This window comes from Eptatretus burgeri, chromosome 10 (genome assembly GCF_056783735.1).
Source record: "Eptatretus burgeri isolate ZD-2024b chromosome 10, Ebu_testis_v1, whole genome shotgun sequence".
Classification (NCBI taxonomy): domain Eukaryota; kingdom Metazoa; phylum Chordata; class Myxini; order Myxiniformes; family Myxinidae; genus Eptatretus; species Eptatretus burgeri.
The window spans coordinates 57,814,986-57,830,973 of NC_140970.1; the positions used below are offsets into that span (position 1 = coordinate 57,814,986).

General features: G+C 45.6%; 1 protein-coding gene across 1 annotated transcript in view; it reads right to left on the bottom strand.

Moving 5' to 3' along the window:
- The window catches only part of LOC147018645 (uncharacterized), a 43,018-nt gene extending 27,522 nt beyond the window's left edge, over positions 1–15,496 (bottom strand). Inside the window, exons 1-5 of the mRNA XM_085899895.1 lie at positions 15,395–15,496; positions 14,252–14,488; positions 2,790–2,906; positions 2,554–2,617; positions 177–331 (exon numbers count right to left, since the gene is read on the bottom strand). Coding sequence (XP_085756021.1) covers positions 177–331; positions 2,554–2,617; positions 2,790–2,906; positions 14,252–14,488; positions 15,395–15,496 — 675 coding nt within the window. The remainder of the gene's footprint in view (positions 1–176; positions 332–2,553; positions 2,618–2,789; positions 2,907–14,251; positions 14,489–15,394) is intronic.
- Between the last annotated feature and the right edge of the window lie 492 nt (positions 15,497–15,988).

Genomic DNA, 15,988 nt, shown 5'->3' on the forward strand with positions numbered 1-15,988 from the left:
TTCACTTTGCGTACGAGGGGTAACTACGAAATTAGTAAAGCGATGAAAACTTCGATGTGTGAAAACAAACCTCTGACATCATACAGCAAACAACCCCATTTTCAGAACAATGTAACAAGTTTGTTTATAAATTACTTGAACCTCACCATCACATCACACTGGAAATGTGTACTCACCACAGAAACCCGATCAACTTGATCGTCATCCTCAATTGTTATTCCCTCCTGTTTTTCCAACTTCAGTTCAATGTTTCCCTTCATTATTTTACTCTCTTGCTCTTCAATTGAAGAACTCGAAGAAACATCCTCTTCATCTTCTTGCGCCTCGTCATCTAAACATCAAAATATGTTGGAAGAGAACTCCTCAGAAATTAAGCTATGAACAGATTCCATGAAAAACTAAAAGGGCACAAGGTTGAGCACATACCTCCGCCACACAACGCCTGTTCCACAAGAACATCTTGGACCCAATGAATTTTTTAAATAACATGCATATGTATCGTTTTTGGCCCTATCACTCAATGGTGAAGAATCACTTTGAAAATTAAACAACTCTCGTATCCAGATTCGGGTTTAGATCTTCACCAAAATCAAATCAATTCGTCTATGCCACACACCCAACGTGTCCACCAAGTTTCGGCCGACTCCGTCCACAGCTTTTTGAGATATCATGCTCTATATCGGTTCAGCACCATCTCTCAATGGTGAAGAATCACTTAAAAAAAATTTAATAACTCTCATATCCAGATTCTGATTCAGATCTTCACCAAAATCTAATCAATACGTCCATGCCACACACTCAACGTGTCCACCAAGTTTCGGCCGAATCCGTCCACAGCTTTTTGAGATATTGTGCTATATATCGGTTTAGCACCATCTCTCAATGGTGAAGAATCACGTTAAAAATTTGAGTAGTCGGATCTAGATCCACATTGTCACAAAAATCTAATGAATTCATCTTTGTCACACCCCAAACCTATCCACAAAATTTCATCCAAATCCGTCCACAAGTTTTTGCGATATCCTGTACACAGACCAACAAACAAACAGACAAGCCGGTAGACGACGAGGGATTCACTAGGATCGAAGCGCTGGATACGATGCTTTTCATTCTGACTGATCCACCGACGAAGATTCATTGCCAAGATGTATTGGTTCACATACAAATGTTCCTCTGAAGTGGCACGATTTTTCCTATTGCGTATTTTGCCAACTGGCACTCCTCATAAAAAATGACAGTAAATAGACACCCGATTTTTGAAGGACTACCTTTTGAAAATGTTTGGTTTGCTGGTTTGTGCTGTGGAGCCTCGCGTGGCAGACACACACACACACACACACACATACACGATAAACTTCTCTCAATGCTCTTGTTTGACCACACCTCATGAGCCACACAATATTTTTCATAAGCCACGCCCACTTTCCTACGCCACGCCCACTTTCCTACACCACTCCCACTTTTCATCACCCACGTCCACTTTCCATAAGCTCCGCCCACTTTCCTAAGCCCCTCATAAAAAATGACGGTAAATAGACACCAGATTTTTGAAGGACAGCCATTTGAAAAATAAAACCTCAATCAAAAATAGGCTCAAGTAAAATTTTCTAAATATCTCGAAGTGTTTAATTCCGAAGTCTTGCTTCTCCACATTCAAAACTGAAGGACAAGTATTGAAAATAGTGTACGTGGTTTTTCGGCCGCTGCACAGCAACGGGTGGTTGCTTGGCAACGAAATTCAAACGAGCACATTCCCACCCCATATGGCACCTGTTGGCAAAGTTTAATCGAAATCGGTTCACTGGTTCGTGCTGTGGAGCCTCGCGTTGCAGACACACATATATATACACACACACACACACACACACACACACACACACACACACACACACACACACACACACACACACACACACACACACACACACACACACACACACACACACACACACACACACACACACACACACACACACACACACACACACACGGAAAACCCAACAATAAGGGAGATCTTGCATATATAGCGAATCCAACAGAAATGGGTGAAAACATAATGTCCTTCACCGTCCGTGGCAGAGTAACAAATGGTTAAATAGCACAAATGTGTACATTGTGAGTTATAAACATGAACGAGTCAATCCTGGGAATCTGATTTGCTTGTAGGCAGAAGAAACGTTGTGACTTGTTGGGGTGGTTTTCATCTGCATTTGAACAAGTAGAGTGAGCGTTTGTTGGGCTCTCCAATCGGTGATGTTTACGTGTGACGAGATTGAAGAAATGCATTTCAGGGTGAACATGCCAGCTTGCAAATTACAATGGTTTCTCTGGAACAATCCGAACCAGACACGAAAGTGGAACGATTCTGTATAATAACTGGAGAGATGGTTTTACTGCTGCTTTAATTTTACTGAATCTAAATCTGCCAAACGCTGAATGGTATAACTTGTCCCAACACCTGAATAATAGAATTTTGTGGAATACATAAGATTGTAAAATATTGGTAAAGCTAGAAACTTGACCTTCATCTGCGTCGAGGTATTTTTTTTTTACCTTCATCTGCAAGTTTCTGCACCGTTTCAAAATCCCTGATCATCCATGGATGCTGAATAATATCCTGGAAAACAAAATTCTGTACATTTACCAGCTGAAATTGAATGAGTTAAACACACCCTCTTCATCCATGTGCAAAAACTCAAAAGCATACCACACCAGGATTTGGTGAGTTTGAAGAAGCGTTTTATTAAAAAGCAAATCATTAATAATTTTGGTGTGAAATGGCCACCCACCTTCATTGAGAGCCGCATTTGTGGGTTCGTACAAAGCATGCCTTTCAAAAGAGATATGCAGGAATTTTCAATATTTTCTGGGGACTTGGAATTAGGAGAGATATTTCGCTGAATTTTCTGGGGAGGGCATAAACAGGGGTGGGAGGGTAAGAAAACGATTTGGAACATTATCTGTCACCATTTCTAACATGCATGAAACGGATCTCAACAAGAAGCCATCAAAATTATGTTACAAAATCATATAAAATATAATTGGGCTGTTGGTGAAAGTTGAGTGCACCATTTCATCAGAGTATTATAATCCAGTAACAACATATAATTGTCAGGCAACCTTCGACCAGAAAACTGGAGCTGTGGGTGGAAAGGTTTTTTGCAGTGGTAAAATAATTGTTTTTTGCAAAAGGAATTCAGGGCTGTTGATTGAAGCAAGTGTGTTTGTTCAAGTGTTCAAGTGGCTTGATAAAGGTCACAATGAACTTTTGCCAAGGCTGCCAGAGACATCAGGAAGAACTTTGGAATTCACAACAACTCGAGATAAGAGAGCCAGGCAGTGCCAGAACTGTAGTCATTGGCTTTGTTGAGACATATAAATTGCTTACAGTTTGAGTCGGAGGGGTAGGAGAGAGATAAACTTGAGAACCGAGAAAGGGAACGTCTGTGTGCTGCATTTTCTGTGGCAGAAGTCATTAAAAAAAAAAAACAGTTCATCCACTAAAGAGAGAATCTGGAGTCTTCTGCATGCGAAACAGGACTGGGTCCGCAACTTCATTCCCCGATTTCAAATCGATTTCACACTGCTGTACGTTGAACGTTCCTACTGATTTGTAATTGTTTTATATGCTGCCTTGCTGTGGTCTCGGCGATGACTTTAAAACATTCATTTTTCGCTGACTGCATTGAGACGGAAGCCTGCCTTCATTTCCAAGACGGAAGTTACTTCATTCTTGCCTCACCTATAGCCAGTATAGGTCCTTAATAGCATACAGTTACGAATTCAAAGTCACTCAACTCCTTCTCTGGACTCAGGTTCATCTGCACACTATGGTATATACAAAGCTCACCCTCTAAAGACGTTTTGCAACAAGACTGGCTAGTCAGATTCCTTTGCACATCCACTGGATAAACTTTTCAAACATGCCCACAGTCAACCCTTCATTCATTTGTAACCAGCTGAAGCTTATTTTACAAAGTAATTACCTTAGTTAAGTTGCCATCTCGAAAGTCATGAGGTAATTCAAAGCTGCATTGAAATCCTTGAAATTTGTAGTCTATTACTTTGGGAAATTACAGGAAAATCATGATGGGTTGCTTTTAATCAGTATTAGTGTTTTAAAGGTTGACTGGAGGGATTAAAAAATATTACTGGATAAATATCCTTCTGCCTCCTGTCGTACAATTGTTTCAGTGGTAAAAACAATAAACAGCACACATTGGGGTGCTTAAATCTTTTCTGCCGTGACATTCTCTAGCTAAGTGGTGCACTTGTCCCGGTTCCTTGAGGTGGACGCGTAATAATTATCATTTGGACTGTAAAGCCCCAGCCATGTTGGCAAGGCCCAATTATCAGATGAGTTTAAGAATACTATTATTTACTGCATGTGTTTTCCAGAATTTTCCTCCTTTGTTTAAATTACCCCAACAGTGGGAAAAGAAAGTCTCCCAACACACTCATTTAACAAAACAATTTTAATATAATAGAATGACTTATCCAGAATGCTCCAGACCAAGCATACCTGGCAACTTCAGTCAATGACTCAGACTTGAGTCGGAATCCAGTTGCAAAATACTCCAAAATACTGTCTCCCCCTCTCCTCTCCTGCCTGTCTCCCTGTCTCCCCCTCTCCTCGCCTGCCTGTCTCCCTATCTCCTCCTCTCCTCGCCTGCCCACCTCCCTGTCTCCCTCGCCCCATCGCCCCACCTGACCGTCTCTCCCCCTCGCCCCGCCTGCCCGTTTCTCCCCCTTGTCCCGCCTCTCACCCTCGTCCTGCCTGCCTGTCTCTCCCCCTCGTCCCGCCTGCCCGTCTCTCCCCCTCGTCCTGCCTGCCCGTCTCTCCCCCTCGTCCCGCCTGCCCGTCTCTCCCCTCGCCCCGCCTGCCCGTCTCTCCCCCTCGCCGCTCAGAAGGTAGATTAACTTCTACGAAAACAATTTCTGGCAAAGATTAAATTACGTGCATTGCCTTAGCCATCCCAGCTGATGTGAGGGCAGGAAGATATCATTCAATCAGGGTGCCAGTAATAACTTGCTTACTCTTTGTGAAAGACACAGGATCTACATACACTCCATGGCCAAAAGTAAACGGACACCCCTTCTCATGAGTGGATTCGGCTGTTTCAGCCACACCCATTGCTGACAGGCGTATAAAATCAAACACACAGCCATGCAATCTCCAGAGACAAACATTGGCTGGAGAATGGGCCATACTGAAGAGCTCAATGACTTTCAATGTGGCACCTTCATTGGATGCCACCTTTCTAACAAGTCAGGTCATCAAGTTTATGCCCTGCTAGAGCTGCCCCAGTCAACTGCAAGCGCTGTTATTGTGAAGCAGAAACGTCTCGGAGAAACATCAGCTCAGCCACGAAGTGGTCGCCACACAAGCTCACAGAATGGGACAACTGAGTGCTGAAGCGCGTAGTGCGGAAAAATTGACCGTCGTCGGTGCAACACTCACTACCAAGTTCCAAACTGCCTCTGAAAGCAACGTCAGCACATGCACTGTTCGACAAGAGCTTCATGAAATGGGTTTCCGTGGCCGAGCAACCGCACACAAGCTGAAGATCACCATGCGCAATGCCAAGCGTCGACTGGAGTGGTGTAAAGCTCACCGCCATTGGACTCTGGAGCAGTGGAAATGCGTTCATTGGAGTGATGAATCACGCTTCACAATCTGGCAGTCCGACGGACGAATCTGGGTTTGGCGGATGCCAGGAGAACGCTACCTGCCCAAATGCATAGTGCCAACTGTAAAGTTTGGTGGAGGAGGAATAATGGTCTGGGGTTTTTTTTTCATGGTTCAGGCTTGGCCCCTTAGTTCCAGTGACGGGAAATATTAATGCTACAGCATACAATGATATTCTGGACGATTCTGTGCTTCCAACTTTGTGGCAACAGTTTGGGGAAAGCCCTTTCCTGTTTCAGCATGACAATGCCCCCATGCACAAAGTGAGGTCCATACAGAAATGGTTTGTCAAGATCGGTGTGAAAGAACTTGAAGAGGAGCGGCTTCGACTGAAAAAGGCCTCTATTTTAGGAGATACCCAAACCGGAGGTGGAACCAACTAAAACTGGTATCATTTTATTCCTCTCGATGTGTAGTTTTCAGAAAATGATGTTGTAGTTGCAGCAACTGTGTACAACATGCCAAATTAACCCCTTCCTTGCAGACATCCATGTAAAAATATTGGGACCACTGTAAGGGATAGGATGAATTGAAATCATTGTTACTTTGCAACCAGTGGGCCTATAATTACAAATGACTTCTCAAAATATTGGTCTTAGTTAGTTCTACAAGGTTATGTTGGTGCTGCCATCTTTTTAACCTTTGGAGAACCTTATCTTTGTCCGAATCCGTGAGTCCGGTAAGGCGTTTCCACTTCTTGGAACAGCGGGTCTCTTACGAGTTTGTACGGGCACGTGATTCTGGATCCAGTTGCGCATGGCTGTTATTTTGTGATTGTGGCATCCCCCAGAGTGCACGTGTGTCAGCTCCAGCCATCTTGATCTTTGCTGACCAAAGACGAGCGCTCTGCCGATTGCAGGTGAATTTTGTGTGTTCTCTGTGACTTTTAGGGGAATTCTGTGTTCAAAAGCATCATAAGGTCTCTGTGAAGACAGAGCGGGTTGTGGCATGTCATAAGGCCTTCTTCCCTCATGAATTAGAAACTTTGCATTTCAATTTCGAATCCCGGGTTAGCCAACCTCGTCCCTCCAACCAACTTTACCTGTACAGTATTAACTTTTGGCTGACTTTCATTAGTATGTTCATATGTGCATAATTAATTTGCTTTGTGCTGTATCTTGTAAACTTAGGTCACATAGGATTTGTTTGCCCTCTTTGGGTTCGTGAGTGTTCAACCTCGACTCCAGGTCAGGTGCATGAATGTATGTGTGAGGCCAGGCGGTGCGTCTTTCAGGAAAGGAGATGAACCTCTCCCATGAACCAACCACAAAGAGGAGGCGAAGAAGTAACCCTGACAACTGTGTGATATGCTGTCAACCCCTCGACTCCAGCTGTCCATTTTTCAAAAGTCCAACATTGGAAGGTGTGAAAGCTGTTATTCGTGCTGCAGAAACACGTCAAGTAACCATGAGATTGGGAGGAATGCATACGATTTTGGCTTTTCTGGCAAGCATTGGAAAGTTGTACGGAGATTGTGGCCTACAGAACATCCTAACCTAATCGGGCATGTATTCCTCAGCCACAGCCAACCAGATGCTCAAAGGAAAACAATATGCCCGTGGAATTCGTGGTGTCCGCCTGGCTCATGAGGCTCTGACACACATGTTCCTCATATCAGCTGAGGCATTCACCAGAAAAACTCTGCCATAGCTGACCGATTAAATCAAGCAGAAGAATGAAGTCCCAAAGGAGTCAATCAAGGTAAAGCATGCCAAGTCCTGTGCCATCCTCTGCCAGGATTTGGAAGATGCCATTCCGCAGTCGGTACTTGAAACAGTCGCCCTATTTCGGAATGAGGGGAGGGAACGTTCACTCACTTTCGCCTACTGGGTTAGCTTCCTCGAATCTGGAGACCTATTACTGCGATTACTACAGGCGGATCGAGGCAAATTTTCTGATGCATATCCAAGTGGTCACGGTAACTGTACCTTATTTTGTACTCGCCAGACACCAAAACTATGCCAGGTACACGCCAGTGTATATTGCAGAAATGAAGGAACTGGAACAGAAAGAGCCAGTGATGTATCAACACATGATGGAGGGTGGATTTGTTGTTAGCAGGTCACAAAATCGACCCTTCAATTCGGTCCTGACAGATCAAGCTCTCGAGTAAAGCATAAACCGTGAGGCCAAGAGCCAGGGGGGTGTCATTGGATTCACCCTGTGTAAAAGTTCCCTGCTGAGATGGAAGATGACCAGGCACATCATAGGGGAATACGCAGAGGCATTCAAGGAACTCTGTAACTCAGCTGGGAAAAAAGAAAGGCTTCATGAAGAGCTTGGAGAGAGCAGTCTACAGAGGGACAGAAAAGATGTCTAGGCAATGAAAGAATACCTTTCTACTCAGTGCCAAGATCCCTTCAACCTTGATGAGGTTTCAGAACAACTGATCAACGTCACCACAGGCCAGGTGGCTAGGCTGGAATTGAGAACTCGTTGAAGGGGATTCCACAAAGGGGGAAAGATATTGCCAAGGAATTCATTACCGAAAGACTCGGAGAGGACCCCACAAAAAACTTCTGGAATCCAATGAAGAAAAAAATGGTGATGACGTTTCTGGACATGAAGAAAGCACCACCCAATGACAAAGATAGGAAATTGATCATTGACACAGAGGTACTGTTTCGGCAGCTTTTGGGAGTGGTGCGGAGTCGTGATGTTGACTTGAAGTATGTCCTTCGCCATGAACTCGCAGCCGTGCCACCAGCCCTCTTCCACGACGAAGGAAAGATGAGGAAGACCAACAAAGCTGACCTCTCTCAGAAACTGGAATCCAATTGTTCAGAGATTCTAACATCACTCCCGCAGATTCCAGATTCAACATGATCCACCGATATCATCGATGGAATGGCCATGATCCAATCACGAAATGAAAACCACTTCCATACAACCACTTCCATATATGTCAGGTCAGGTCAGATTAGATCTGTGACTTGCTACAGGTACCATGTAAACCTGTACTAACCTGTTCCATGGTCGGGTTGTCGGCGACTCAACCGTCTCCCCCACCAGGTTATTTAGTGAGGAGAGTGTTTGGATATGGACAGCCAGCAGGATTAAAAACAAAACCTGTCAAAGGGACGAGGAGTTCCTTGTGAGCCAACGGCCATCCATATCGTGTGCCTAACTGTGTCTGCGGACGTCCTCCTGCAGTTGGGTTACTTCTTATTCGGAGATTGGTGGCACGATTTGCACTCCGGCCACCTTAAAACCCTTCATTCCGCAAAACACAAAAACGCAAAGAAATCCGAAAACCCACTCTGTGGGAGTACCTCCTGTGCAGCTACCCTTCGCAGGGCAACTCACCGGATGACAGGATTGGGGCAAAGCCTTCGGGACCCCCAATCTTTGATGATAGGAGGGAAACCACGGGGTAACATTCCTGGTTCAGATTGCGGGAGAGTGTGTCGGGGTGGTGCTGAGGTGTCATCGACCAGATGGCGGTCTCCTTGGGTCAACCTGAGGCGGTCTCTTCGGCTGGGTGCCTGGAATGTCCTATCGCTAAGAGAGGATGATAACCTGTCTCTGTTATCATCTGAGCTCAAGCGTTTGGACATCGGTATTGCAGCACTCTCTGAGGTTCGGAGACCGGATTGCGGTGAGATCATGGTGGGTGGTTACACCTACTATTGGTCTGGTTGCTCTGATGGTTACCATTCCCAAGGAGTTGCTGTACCTGTGTCCAATAAGCTGACTCCAATGATAATTGAGGTAACACCATTCAACGAGCGTATTATGAGACTAAGGATTCGTCACTCCTTCGGTGTCATTTCCCTGGTCTCTGTTTATGCTCTGGCTGAGGCGAGTGATCTCATGATGAAGGATGCATTCTATGTCACGCTCGAGTCTGTGGTTGATCATTGCCCCAGACGAGACACACTTCTGGTCTTGGGGGATTTCAATGCAACGACTGGAAATGATAGGGATGGTTATGAGACGTGTGTTGGTCCCCATGGGTCAGGAACTATGAACCAGAATAGCACTAAGTTCCTTGACTTTGCAATAAGTTGTGGACTTTGGGTGGCTGGTTCATGGTTTCAGCACCCACAAGCTCGTCACTGGACTTGGTATTCCAACGCTGGTGGTGTGAAAAAGGAGAGTGACCATGTCCACGTTGATGGTCGCTGGAGGATGATCCAGAACTGCAGGGTCTACCCGAGTGCTCAGTTCCTCAATACCGACAACTGGCTTGTTGTAGCAACTCTGAAGTTGCACCTTAAATCCAGGAGAATGATACCATCCCAGCATCAGCTGGATGCTGGCAAGCTCAAGGATGAGAGGGTAGCTGAGGAGTTTGCAAACAAGCTAAATGGAGATTTGGGGGGTCTGGGTGCTTTGGGAGGTCCTAAAGAGTTGTGGAGTGCCTTCAAGACCACCGTCCTTGATGTTGCCTTTGGATGTCTTGGAACTCACCGTAGGGGAAAGAAGAGTTTTGTCAATCAAGGGACACAGGATCCCATTGACCAGAGTCGCAGGGCCAGGCTGAATGGCAGAGCTGAGCTGTTCAGGGAGCTGAGGCGTAAAACTGTAGGTGTGCGAATGGGGGAAAAGTAGGCTTATGTGTGAGGAATCTGTGAGGGGGGTAGAGCATCACCTGTGGTCAAGGGATTCTCATCCTGCTTCAGAAGAATTCACGCATTGCGTTCATCCAAGCCCATCCCTTGGTGGACTACAGTAAGAGCAGACGGTGGTGGGCTCTTGACAGAGGAGTCCGAAGTGAATGCCCGCTGGGCCGGTTACTTTGAGCGGTTGTACCAGGCTGATCCCCCAGCTGTCGAGTTGGACGTCAGGGGTGTTACAATCCCTGTTGCTGACCCTCCAATCAACTGTGGTCCACCTTCGCTTGTGGAAACACAGACTGCAGTGAACCGGTTGAAATGGGATAAACCTCCAAGATTCTGAGGCATCCATGCTGAACTTCTCAAGGTTGGTGGAAATGCTGCACTCGTGTCGTTGCATGCAGTTTTGTGCTATGCCTGGAGCACAGGCATCATCCAAACTGACTGGAAGTGGGGCCTTGTCCGTCTCTGGAAAGGGAAGGGTGATCGCCAAGACTGCAACAACTACCGAGGGGCGACGCTGCTCTCAGTGCCGGGCAAGGTCTTTGCTGGGATAATTCTTGATAGGGTTCACCACCATCTGCTTGAGCACCAGCTTCCAGAGCACTCAGACTTTACACAAAAGAGGTCAACGATTGACCGTATCCTTGCTCTTCGGGTCCTCGCCGATCGCAGATGAGAGTTTCGGCAGGGGCTGCTTGCAGCCTATGTCGATCTCAGTAAAGCGTTTGATTCAGTGAATCGGGATGCCCTCTGGATAATTCTTGGTCTTCGTGGGGTGCCCCCAAAACTGATCGATCTGATTTGTGAACTCCACTCTGGTACTGAGAGTGCTGTGAGATGTGGTGGTACCATCTCTGACTTATTTCCAGTTGTTAATGCAGTTCGTCAGGGGTGTGTACTGGCCACCACACTTTTCAGCACTTGTATGGACTGGATTCTAGGGAGGATGTTGGAGAGATCAAGCTGCGGTGCATCGTTTGGGAATGTCAAGATCTCTGACGTTAATTTCGTAGATGATGCAGTCATCTTTGCGGAGACTTTAGATATCCTTTTGGGGGCCCTTGAGGTGTTGAATGAGGAGTCGGAGCCGCTGGGATTACGGGTTTCCTGGGTCAAAACTAAGATTCAGGCTTTCATTGACATCTTGGATGCTGCTGTCCTGTCTGTGCCTGTTTGTGGTGAGGATGTTGAGGTCATGGAGAGATTCACTTCCCTTGGCAGTGATATTCATGTCTCTGCTGGCTGTGAGTCAGAGGTCAATAGACGTCTGGGGCGTCATGGAATCACTGGAAAATGGGGTGTGGCGCTGCCCGTACCTGTGCGGGAGGACAAAAGTCCAAGTCTTCAGGTCCTTGGTGCTTCCATTCTTGCTCTATGGATGTGAGACTTGGACTCTGACCAAGGATCTGTGACGGAGACTTAATTCCTTTGGTTCCAGGTCTTTTCGGAGAATCCTTGGCTATCGCAGGTTGGACTTTGTGTCCAACGAGCGGTTGCTGAGAGAGACTCAAATGAGATTTGTTACTTGCATAATCTGTGAGTGTCAGCTGCGACTGTATGGACATGTGGCTTGTTTTCCTGACGCTGATCCTGCTCACCAGATTATCTCAGCGAGGGAGTCTCGTGAGTGGAGGGGGCCAATGGGCCGACCACGTGCCTCGTGGTTGCAGCAGGTTGATCGGCATCTCAAGGAGATAGGGATGGGCTAGGCATCTGCCTGGGGGATGGTCAGACAGAGGCCCCTGGAGTACAGGCGGAAAGTGGACGCAGCAACGTGCTGCTCTGGCGCATGCTCCTATACCTGACCTGACTTCCATACAGTCAATGATTTGGCGGATGTTGTGCAAAAACTAACAGTACGGCTGCTGACAAATCCTTCCCTGGATTTGAGCTCTGTTACCATTGTCTTCGACCGCTATGATCATCCATTGTCCATCAAAACAGGAGAGAGGCAACGCCTGGATACCTCTGTTTCAGAATTACCCATATACCAAATCCAGGAAAACAGACACGTCCCAAACTATTGCAGGTTTCTGAGAGTGGCCAGCAACAAGGCATGTCTTGCCAATTACATCAGTGAATACATTGTAGATCATGCAGGGGAGTACATACCACATGATAAATGTATCATTTTGGCAGGGGGATTAACTGATGGAAAACTTATGAAGGCTGTGACGTCAACAGGTGTGACATACTTGGAGAGCCGCCACTCCAACCAAGAGGAAGCAGACACGAGGATGATTCTTCATGCGTGCAGTCTCTCCCAGGGCAATGGTCACCTTATTGTCCGCTGTGATGAAACTGATGTCCTGGTCCTTCTCTTATACGACCAAAGCAGAGGACAGCTAACTGACCAAGTATTCATATATGCTGGACATTCTGGCAAGGAGTGGTACATCCCAGTTCATGAAATTGTGGACCAACTTGGTCCGACAGTTTGTGGTAGTCTCCCTGCTGCTCACGCCTTGACAGGATGTCATACGATGTGTTCAATGAACAGGATCAACAAGAAGACTGCCTCCTCCAAACTTGTCAAAAACATTGACAGTCTCACAGATTTGACAACCTTTCATGAGAATGATGGGAACGTTGCACAGGTGCTTGCATTGTTGCTGTATGGAAAGAAGGGAAAATATGTCCAAACTCAAGAGGAGATGCGCTTCTTCATGGCAACAACGACGAACAAAGCAGCTTCAATGCTTCCGCCCACGGAAGATGCGTTCAAATAGCATGTCCTACGTGCTAAGTACCAGACGAGGATCTGGTGTAACAGTCATATTGTGAACCAGGGGGAAACTCAACCAGTTGGTCATGGCTGGAGTGCTTGTGATGATGGAAGCATCACACCGACCATATTCTTAAAGCCACCGGCTCCAGTGAAGGTACGAGACCTCACTCACTTGTACTGCAAAGATAATGACTGCTCCAATGGAAGGAAGTGTCCTTGTCAGCTTGCTGGGCTTGACTGTATTGATGCCTGTTCATGCACAGAGTGTCAAAATCAAAATAACACACCAGCAGGACAGGATGAAAATGAGAGACACACGTAGACACAGGTGCCAATTTTGGGCACTGTCGCAAACTAGGGGTAACATGCCACACTGTATCAATTTTGCCTCTCTCAATGTCAGTTTTACATCACTGGGGTATGCAGGAAAAGGAATAGAAGTTGGTCTGACACTGATACAATATCTGTTCGGGGTAGGATTGAGGACGATTTGTCTGACGCTACCAGAAGTCACTAACTTTTCAGTTTTGATGAGGTTCTTTTTTAACCCTCCAACGTTTGGATTAGCTCTAAACCCCGTTGAATGTGTTGTCTCGTGTCTATTACACCAAGTATATTAAAATAAAGAACTTTGGTTGAATTTAACTTGGCTAATTTCAATGTATGTGGCGATAATTGAAAATGGAAATTTTTCATAGATGTCCACAAGGGGTGAATTTGGCATGTTATACACAGTTGCTGCAACTACAACATCATTTTCTGAAAATTAGACATCCAGAGGAGTAAAATGATACCAGTTTTCACTAGTTCTACCTTCGGTTGGGGTCGACCTAATTTTCCTTGACTGGCCTGCACAGAGCCCTGACCTCAACCCCTTCGAACACCTTTGGGATGAATTGGAACGCCGACTGCGAGTCAGACCTAATCACCCAACATCAGTGCCCGACCTCATTAATGCTCTTGTGGCTGAATGGAAACAAATCCCTGCAGCAATGTTCTAACATCAAGTGGAAAGCCTTCCCAGAAGAATGGAGGCTGTTACAGTAGTAAAGGGGGGACCAACGCCATATAAATGCTCGTGATTTTGGAATGAGGTGTTGGACGAGCAGGTGTCCACATACTTTTGGCCATGGAGAGTATATCTTCCACCAACTTATGCTGGCAAATAAGACTCAGCTTATGATTTTTTGTTGACAGAATAATGACGAAGCAAAATTACACAAAAATAAGGATTATAATGATCATTATAAAGCCATCGATTTTACTGCTCACCTGAAATGGATACATTTCGAAAGGGTCCTCTTTCTTTAACAAGCTGTGAAACACCACACCCAGTGCCCACACGTCAGCTGCTTGACCGTGGTCGTTTTTCTTCTGGAGGATTTCTGAAGACATGAAATCGCTTGTTCCACTTCCATATTCAATCAAGGTTCCAGGTGTAAACTTCCTGGCCAATCCAAAATCAATGACCTTCAGCACCTGCTCTTTACTGAAGAGGAGGTTTTCAAGCTTCAAAATAGATACAAAAATGTATTAGTCAAGATGAATATTACAATGGACACAGGATGAAAGTTAAACTGAACAATATAAGATAACTCAACAGGACACACACATTCAACCTTGTCATTTTAGTCTGAAATAGTGTTTTACACCTGCAATATTTTATCCAAACCATTTTCATTGTAACATGTAAATACCACAAAGTTTGTCTTTATTTTGCACTCACATCAAATTTCAAATGATGTACATGAATACCAATGGTCTAACGGGATGGTGCAGAGGTAGCGCACTTCATTGTGAGCGGTCTCGTTTGGGTTTGATTTGCAACATATCAATTGCTGGACTTGTGGTTTCACACACAGAGCATTGCAGCAATGAATGAGCCAACCATGGGCTTGCATGTTAAGCCAGCGTCCCTTCTGCCAGCACATGATTATTATGAAGTTATCAAGTTCCTCCAAGTCGTGGCCAATGTGTCGCCAATGTCTACATGATCAAATTTCTCCAAATATCCGCATCCTGCGTTTTTTTAGTATGTACTGTATGCTGTCGAGATGTCCAGGGGTGTGTTCAGTTACTCGCGCTTGCCAAGACAGCCGTTCCTTATCAACGATTTTGAATGAAGTGCTTGCATGAGTGCTCAAGCAACTTGGCGAGTGCTCCACAGGAAACTTGAATCTGAACACAAGCAAGTGCACATGGTAACTAACGGAGGGGGGAGGGGTGGGGTGGGAGGAGGCACAGGAAGGGGTGGGAGGAGGAACAGGAAGGGGTGGGAGAAGGCACGGAAAGGGGTGGGGGGAGGCACGGGAAGGGGTGGGGTGGGAGGAGGAAAGAGTGAAGTGGGAAGCGTAACCCGGTGTTTCCCGGCAATGCCGGGCGCCCCTGTTAGTAATCTATAATACAGAGATACACCTTCCTTTGATATTCCCTTGCTTTTTCTTTGATCAATCTCAGATTTGCAATTTGATCTCCAAGACCTCTTCCACTTCTGAAACCTGCTTGCCCAACTGGCATTTCTCATTTTATTAAGTCTTCTATTCTGTTGAATGATCTATACTAATAAATGTGCGTCTCCTCCACAACTCCAAAATCCAAAACATCTGCTGGAATCTCTCACCCCTCTCCCTCCCAACCCTACCCCTCAAAATCTTTCTCTGTCCCCCTCCCCTCTTCCTTCTTTCTGAACCTTTGCATGCAAACTAAGGGAACTCCAAGGAGGTGCACGAGTGAAAATTGGGTCTTTAGTTTAATTAAAACACCCCTTTTGAAGATAATTAATGGCCTTATTTAATTATATCTTTCATAAGGCGATTCTTGACTACCTTACTCTCTATGAGGACTTCAGAAACATCCTGGGTAACCTCACTGGGGTCTGAAGCCATCATGTTTTTTGGCCTGCTCAAGCATACTTTGAGTTGGAACAAGCCGCAGCAATTTCTTAATGATAAAGTTTTTTTTTCCACTTTCGTCACTCATATTATCGACTGCCTTCATCGTAACTACGAA